This window comes from Dryobates pubescens, chromosome 18, assembly GCF_014839835.1.
Source record: "Dryobates pubescens isolate bDryPub1 chromosome 18, bDryPub1.pri, whole genome shotgun sequence".
In the NCBI taxonomy this organism is placed as follows: Eukaryota; Metazoa; Chordata; class Aves; order Piciformes; family Picidae; genus Dryobates; species Dryobates pubescens.
In genome coordinates, this window is record NC_071629.1 from 11,210,028 (window position 1) to 11,218,917 (window position 8,890).

The 8,890-nt window shown below is 35.0% G+C and overlaps 1 protein-coding gene across 5 annotated transcripts in view; it reads left to right on the top strand.

Annotated features, from left to right (window-relative positions):
* The window catches only part of STAG2 (stromal antigen 2), a 74,975-nt gene extending 68,335 nt beyond the window's left edge, over positions 1-6,640 (top strand). For 4 of the 5 annotated variants that reach the window (XM_054169757.1, XM_054169753.1, XM_054169754.1 and 1 more), the window contains exons 32-34: positions 179-305; positions 603-680; positions 3,578-6,640. In XM_054169757.1, the coding sequence (XP_054025732.1) occupies positions 179-305; positions 603-680; positions 3,578-3,601 (229 nt within the window). In that variant the 3' untranslated portion in view covers positions 3,602-6,640. Of the gene's footprint in view, positions 1-178; positions 306-602; positions 681-1,248; positions 1,636-3,577 lie in introns of those variants that run through there. The other variant, XM_054169756.1, reaches the window with a different exon arrangement.
* Positions 6,641-8,890: the final 2,250 nt, after the last annotated feature.

Genomic DNA, 8,890 nt, shown 5'->3' on the forward strand with positions numbered 1-8,890 from the left:
CTGGTTAAATGCCGGCTTTCTTTCATAGTAGTTAGGCATTCATTTAATAATTTATTTTCTAGCTAATGGAATTGTCATTTGTTGGCAGTTCTTTACTGAACATTTAGCTTTTACAATGTTCAGATAAAACATCACTAGATTTAGTGCTATAAACAGTATGCTTTGCTTCTCATTTCAGTCGACGTGGCACAAGTCTAATGGAAGATGATGAAGAGCCAATTGTCGAAGATGTGATGATGTCATCAGAAGGGCGGATTGAAGATCTCAATGAAGGCATGGATTTTGACACCATGGACATAGACCTAGTAAGAAATCTGCTTGTCTTTTTACTGGATTTGGGATTGGTATTTCTACTTTTGAAGTAGCATATTTGAACCAAATTTTACTTCTGGTGGAAGAGAAAAACCCATTCTTGACCTCTGTATTTTTACATGGCTATGCCACTATCTGAATGCAAGTGCCATCCCTTCAAACTGCTGTACAAAAAGCACCAGTACTGCCTGTACGTCCTGAGAGATCAGTTTTATTTATTACTGTTTAAAAACTCTTGTGTTGTTTTGTTACTGTCACAATTAACATGTTTATTTACTTATTTTCTAAAGCCACCATCAAAGAACAGGAGAGAAAGAACGGAACTAAAACCCGATTTCTTTGACCCTGCTTCAATCATGGATGAATCGGTAGGTTAACTTACGTAAGAGGGAAGTAATGTAAAAACAGTCTTAAGGCTACAATACTCTTTTACTTCACATTTTAAATGGAAAGAATGCAATCTTTAGGTTGTCTGCATTACTTTATTTTGGCAGACTGCTGAAGTCAGTAAAATACTTAATGCTGTAATTCAGCTTCATAAATTCCAAGGCAGTCAATGTTCTTTGCAAGTTTGTAGAATTTTTGTTCTTTATATGTGGCTATGTAAATACTGAAAAGCCTTTGAAAATGAGGGAAAAACCCCCATATTTGATATGGGAAAGACCCTTGTGGAGATCAGTAGCAAAGAACATTTAAAAATAAATAAATTGTGCATACACAATAATAAAGGCAAGCTTCCTGTTATGATCTTGAGCTTAGTTGAGTGACTGATGTCATTGTCAGTTGTCAGCATTGGATGGTTTGCATATTTTTCTTTTTTTTTTTTTTTTTAATTGGCATATTAACTTCTGTGCTTGAGTAAGATAATGAAGAAAATAGAAATAATACAGATACCTGTCTATAGAGATGAGAGGTATTTTTTCTTTCCATATGAAGTTTTAGGTCCAAAACATCCGAAGTCTGTAGTTTCTGCTTGCAGTTACCCTTTTTTCCGACTTGATAAATCTGCAGTCTCTATTCTCTTTTAAAAATCTGCATGAGGGATTCCTTCTGTCTTGAACCACTTGTAATGTATGCAGCCAATTTTGACCTTGTGTAGCTGGTACAAATTTACACTGGAAATAACAAGCTGCAGCAAGCCAGCAGAGGACAGTACAACAAGGCTTCCTGGGAACCTTGGACAGCTTGGTGGAATTTGGAAGACGATTATGTATTTTTTTTTACAGTATTGTTGCAGCGGGAACCTGTTCTTGTTATGGGAGAAAGAAGTCTTAAATGCTGTTTCATATACAAATCCATATATTTTGTACCAGTAAGCCTTTGCTTTACTAGTAATGGATCAGATTAGGTTGTGCATCTAGCTGTTGTGTGTTCTGTTATTAAGTAACACCAGGAAACAATATCACCTGTTTTCTGACCTTCTGTTTTAAAATAGTTCTTCCTCTCTCCTTGATTTTTAATTGATTGATCTGTGAAATACCAGTCAATTTTTATTCTGACAATGCTGAAGACTTGCTCTCATGCAAGTGCAATTCAATGATTTTAGAAACCTTTCAGTTTTTCAGTTTCTAAAACTAATTACGAATAGTCTCAATAGGTTTACTGTTAGATTTCTTCCTGTTACTGTATTTCTCCTTCACCATCCCACGGGAGCTGGGGATTTGCTGGGCTCTCCTTAGTTGCACTGTGGGACTGTCACCACATGATGGCAGCCGGTGGCAGTCACATTGCTCGGCAAGCTGCTGAGCCCAGCGGCAGTCCTGCTCAGTGTTCCAGCAGAACAACCTGTGCCCTGTTCCTCTGCAAGGAGGGAGCAGTGGTGCACGGGAATGAGCTGGTACGGTCAAGAGGGTACCGGCTAGCAAACCTTTCTCCCAGTCAGAACACAGCAAGGATAGCACAGCGAGGAGGCAGGACTGCAGAAAACAGCTGCATCACAGCATACAGCTGCTCTTTAGCATATACCCCACCTAAATGAATTTAACTGTCTAAATGAGGAGAGCTCTGATAATTGCCAATGAGACAACGTGAATTTATATTAAATCAGAGCTGAATTTATCAGTCAGTAGCTTAAATATAAAACCCCAATTTCATGAATGCAAAAAAACCCTTATCTGAATAAAATTAATATGCTTTATTAATATAATTTTTTCAGAGGTCCATTATTCTTGGAATTGCTTAACTTGTTTTTAATAGACCTAGACATAATAAAGCTGTTTAATTTATTCAGATGTTTGATTTATGATCAGAATTTTAGTTTATCTTTTAATTTTTTGGTGTGTCCAGTTACTGCTGGCACCAGAGGCAGTTGTATTTTAGTGTGTTATATTGTTTGATACATCTAAAGTGAATTTTATACCAAGAGCAGTAAAAACGGGTTTCTAAACAGATAAATGTGAAAAGCAGCATTAAGGTTCAGGAAAATTAAGTCTCATGGTTCTTTCTTATTTATAAAACCCTAGAAAAAAAAGCTGACTGGATTAGAATTCTGGGTGCTTGGTGGTTGGTTTGGTTGGTTTGGGTTTGGGTGGTTTTGTCTTTTTGTTTGTTTTGGTTGGGTTTATTTTTTCCTTTGGTCATATCAGTGGTGATAGCTACTTTCACTGGCATAGAAAGCTATAAGGCTTGTTCCCACAGGGGACGTGGAATCTGATTTTATTTTTGTTTCAGGACACCTATTTCTTTGCTTAATCACGCAGCCTCCTGAAGGATAGTTTTTCATTTTTACCAGATTATTGTTTGAGGTTTTCACTGTCTTCCTGACAGAGTTGTTATTACTTAATAGGAAGTACTAAGTTTGTGTCCCGGCCAGCTGCTGTGAGATGACCTGTTGTTTTTATGAACACAGGCACAGCAGCACCTAGCGTATAGTGTTTTGTCCCAGGCTTAGTTGCTGGAAACTAGACATTTGATTTCAAGTTAAGGACTAGAAAATGCTATTGTCAGAGAAGCCCGAGTTAGGTAACTAACTAAAAATTATTTGGCAATTACTAACTAAATAATTAAAGCACGTTTTTATCACATTCCTACTGGATCTAGTTCATTTCAAGTGTGGGAAAGCTATTTTCTGATGAATGAGGTTGGTTTTTTTCATATTATTACATAAATCAGAAGTGTGGTCAATCTGGTTTGGAAGAAAAATAAACTTATAATGCCTTAACATATCTTGGGAGTGTCTTAATCTTAAATCCTATACTAATTGCTTTGTTTTTTCTTAAATGTGTGGTAGACTACAAATTGACACCATTTCTAACTTTTTTTTTAGGTTCTTGGGGTGTCAATGTTTTAATACCAGAGCAGCAAATAAATCAGTGGTGAAGTCATTTTCTAAGTGGAAGAGGAAGTTTTTCAATACAAAATTGTGGTAGATACAGTGAAATTCTGAACAGATTTTTCTCTAAGGAGAATGACATGCTTTCAAGATCAAGTGCATTGAAGGGGCAGTTTTGTTTGCCTGAAAAAAAAGAAATGTAAAGGACAAGTAAACAATTTGAGGATAAGCTACACTTTTTGTTGGGGAAAAATAATCAATATTTTATTTATGTGCTATCAGTTTATTTCCGGATCATAAGAACTATTCCCTCTGAGTTTTAATCTAACAGTCTGAGAGGTGTTTGGTACAGATTTGAGCCCCTCTCTTTATACATTTGCTGGCTATACTAAATAATCATAAGCTCTGCTGGATTGCTGTTTACATCCATGATTTGAAATAATAGGTGAATTGGTTTTCCTACAGTGATAGAACCAGAAGAGTGTCAGTATTTTAAATTACATGCAAACTTCAGCAACAGAAGGTTTGTGTTAATTAATCATGGAAAAAAAATAAATACATAAAGCAGAATTTTAACAGCTTTTTAATCTAAAATACACTTTTATTCCAAAGGCTTCATGCTAGTCTTTTCAGAAAGGTCCATAAACTATGAACTACGAGAAGGTAACAGATCTCAGTCATGCTTGCCCGTTACCAACCCTGAAAGTTTGCTTGTCCTTTAAGAAAAATGTAATGTTGTGAAATTCCTTCCAGTAGTGCCACTGTATTTTGTCTCCAAATAAAAGAAGCTTATTGTAGTATGTTTGCAGAAAAATTCTAAACAAAAATTATACAGCTTATTAGAGTGTGGGAATAGGGATCTAAATTTTAAATAAAATTATATATATATATAAATTGGTGCTGATTTTATAATTGCGCAGTTTGTTTAGTTTTTTCTTACTTTTAAATTCCAACTTAAAATTATGAGGTTTCAGAAATATATTGAAAGTTTAACAATGTTTAAAAATAGAAGAGCATGAGAACTCATGCTTTAAAAATGATTTTTAAATTTGTATTTTATATTGTTTTATCTATCTGTCTTTGCAAGCAGTCTTCAGGTTAAAGATACTTCTAACAGGTTACAGTACATTTCCTCTGTATGTAAATTAGATTGGATAATAGAAATTCATAAACAACCCATAATATTCTTTGAAAGCTAAGCTTTAAACTTCATTTTGTGTCCATTCACAAATAAATTAAATTTGGTCTAAAACAGAAAGTGGATTTATGCCATTTTGACATCGACTCATTTTGCAAGGCTTAGGCAGCTAGACATCATTTTAAAGGAAATATTAACTTATATTACATATGTATATTTTTTGTCAGTTTTCTCTCAGTTCTTGAGGTATATTATTTTAATCATTCCATGCCTTAATATGCTTGCAATAGAAGAATCTCCCCACATGGGTGAATACAAAAAGGCTTCCTGTTTTTAGACTCAGAAATTAAACATTCGGCTGTGGTAGCCAAAAACCATAGATTATCTAAAGGTTCATGATAAAATATAATTATTTTACTAAGTCATGGGGTAACAACAAACTCAAAACTAGATCTGCCTAACTCATTTTGCATAAATAAATACTCTCATGTCTAAAAGTACTGCCTATATTGTTTTTCACACCACTGCATTTAATAGAACTGCTGAGAGGACTGTATATATGATTTTAAACTTAAGTTGATTTTTCTTACTCTTGAAGGAGTGTTTCTTTGTGAAAGCAGTTCTTACAGCTTTGTTTTCAACCAGCTAAAAATGTTTTATATATTTACCTTAACCTGTTGTCCTCCACATTCTATTGTCCTAATTGTACTGTTTTCTGATTTGTATTTATGTCTTGAGACAGTAACTTTTTGAATAAAAATAAACCTACAGTATGTTGTATGTTTGATCTTTTTAAAACGGGGTTAGGGGAGGACAGTGAAGAAAGGGGTATGAGTAATGCAAATGTTATGTTTATAGAAATCAAAATCTTTTTCCATGTCTTTTAAGTGTTTGTCTCAGAGTTGGGATAATGTATGAAAAACTGCACTGTTTTATATTTGTAATAAAATGTACAAGTTTTTAAAATGTGAATAAAGCACTAATTGGGTAATAATTTAAAGTAGAAAAGTTAATGCAATCATGATTGTTTTAAATATGCTTTAATTTGAGATAAACTTGTTAAAAGAATTAGTGTAAATACAGAGTGAGCTTTTCAAGAGGTTAGTACCTGCAAATAAAATTTTTAAAATTTGTATAGACTTTTACATGCCAAGAAATCAATGGTTAATTATTTTTGTGTTACGGTTTTTAAAGGTGTATCGAGAGCCTTTCTGTTGGTTTCTTTTTCCTATTAACTTTTACCTGACACTGTTTAGAATGCTTTTGATTCAGATGTTGAGATATTGTACATAGTCCAGTTGAAATACCACTAAAAGTGTATGTTACTCTCAACTTCTTATATTTATCATACACCTGATAAACGTTCTAAGCAGAAGTGGCAAAGAGAGCAAGGAAATGAGGGGAGAACCCTAAAATCTCTTCCCACCTCAACTACTGAGCAGCTCTGGCTGTGTCTTGAAACCTTTCTGTCACAAGGCTTTTTAAAGGAGTCATTAAAATCTGAGAGATAATACTTCTAATCCTTGATAATGTAACCTTGGATGTTTGGGGGTTTTTTATTATTATTACAAATGTTTATTCCTGTCTAAATCCTGCTGTAAGTTCAATACTATATTGTGGAAAACGGTTTTAGTGAGTTCTAGGTTTATAGCACAAGAAACATACCTTCGTTATACAGTGTAAAGTCTGTTCTAGTTACACACTTTGGTACAAAAGCCTGTAAATGAAAGAAATTTGAGATTTGAAGAGATATGTAAAAATACTGTAGAAAACAACAAACAATTCAGAGAAAGTAAAAGCCTGTCCTCTAGTTTATGAAAGAGGCCACGGAGGGTTTTGACACAGAATGAAATTCCAAGGAATAGTCTTCACATATTCTGTAAAAAGTATTTCTTGATATTAAACAACCAAAGACGATATGTAAGAAGTTAGTGATGCTGTTGTTTGTTTGTTTTTTCCTTTGGATGGTGTGGTGCTGATTTGCTGCAGCTTGCTAGAGCTGGTAAATCCCCATCTTCTCTACTCTCAGTATGTCTAAATAATTGCCTCTTTAAAATTTAATCTGTTTCCCTGATAGTTGACACATACACTTGTCCTCACATGGAGTCTAAGGATACTAAGTACTATTAACTTTAGCTTCTTACCTTTAAAAGGTCCACTGAGTTTTTTGAGATGCTTTGATTCACAATAATGTTTTGCTGCTTTGCAACCAAGAGCTACCTTATTATCTTTTGGGTGTTTTTAATATCCTGATGAATATAACAGCTTGTTCCCTCTTCTGAAGCATTTGTCAAAATCGTCAATATATGCTTCAGAATTCTTTGGGAGGAAAAAAGGAAAAACACAAAATGGTTCTTTTAAAGAAAATTAAAGCAGTTAAGAACAAATGAGTATACTTTTAATCAATTCATGATACTGATGTGCAGCTGATGCCATTAGCTTTTTATTTTTTTACAATCCTAAGAAATCTCCAGTACTGAGACTGTTTAATTTCTGATGTTTATTGACATCCAAAAGGATCATATCTTTGATGGAGATGAGTGATGACACATACTTGGAAAACAAGGTAATGTAGGACAGTGCTATTCTAGTTAAAAAAACACAACAACAGTTCAATGTCACTTTCCTCAGCTGCCTTCATCTCCTTCTTCATGTTACTGAGCTTTCTCGAACGTGTTTTTTTGATTAAATCTTAATTGTCATATTTAAAGAAAAAGAAGTTTATAACAGCTAGATTTCAGGTGATTATAGATTTTGTAACTGGGTGCCTTCCAAATAGAGATTCAGTTCCCTTTTGTTTGTTGTGTTTTTTGTAGCTACTGCCAGATTTTATAGATGTAAATGATAGTGGCAGTACAGTGGTGAAAAGCTGTAACCATGCCCAGAAAAATGCTCCAAATCATGTTAAAGTGATGGAATGGATGGTTGACAGAACCCCATGTGAAAACTTCCCTGCTCTTCCATCGAATATGTACACTTCTTGGTAATGTAATCATGCTTCCCAAAACTGGCTGTGGAATTTCTACTAAGCTGTTGGCGGTTTTGGAAGTGAAATTGTGTTAAGCTGATAACAACTTGAATTTTGCACTTTGAGAAAAGGTAGTTAAAAAAACCCCATACAACAACAAACAAACAAAACACCCACAAAACAAAACAACCAAAACCCCGTTAAACTGTAAGGCAAGAACCTCTAAGGGGTCTTAGAACATCTCAGAATAGGAGTGGGATGTGAAGTTGGTAGTTACTTCATGAAATCATTCAAATGATACAATGAGGTTTTGGAAATCTTGACAGTTTCTCGAAGTGGGTAACAACAGGTCAGGTCAATGCAGACAGCAGCAATTTGTTTCAGATTTGGTGGGCTGTGGACATTTAGAATGCTTTGGGGTAGGGGACCAATGTTCTGTTTATTTCCATTCTTTAGGGGTGCTTTTGGGAAACTTCCCCCCCGCCCTTTTTTTTTTTTTTCCATATTGTTATGATTTGGTTGTCAGAATTCTAGCAGGAACACTGCCCGTGTACTTACTATTTAGTCCTTCTCTAGACTGCTCATTCAAATATATTTGACCTTAAATTTAATCTTTTTCTGTGTACCTTTCTCTCAAAATAGCCTGTAACATCTGTCAGCAGCCGTTGTAAAACGCAGGGTCCTTGGGAATTGATGGGAGCACTGTGCCATAGCTAATGCCCATAGTTAATAGCTGGGTTGGGTTGGCTCAGAGCTGTAGTTTCTAAGACGGGGCTTCGTCTCAACCTTCTAATCTTGTGCTGTTCAGCCAGAGTATTTATCTGATGGAGTGCTTCAGCTTTTGAGTACTGTGTTGGCAGCTCCACGTGAAACTTCGTGTTTACCACACCGTATGGCCATTCCAGGAAGCTGTGCAATTTGCTTGAATAGCAGTTAAACCACAGTCCTTGAGTGACGTACGCATGCATCTCTCATTATTTCAACAGGCTCTTTTCACAGGTTTGAGTTCTGTTTCCTTCATTTTAGACTGCTGAACTCTACCAAAAGCAAAAAAGCAAACCACATCCACTTGTTTTTCATATCAGGCACAGAATCACTTAAAAGATGTGGCATATCTTATATTTAGCGCGCTTTGTATTTTTCGTCCTAAAATACTGAGCTGTCTTTTACACAGCTCTTCTTGCGTATCAACTGACAAAAC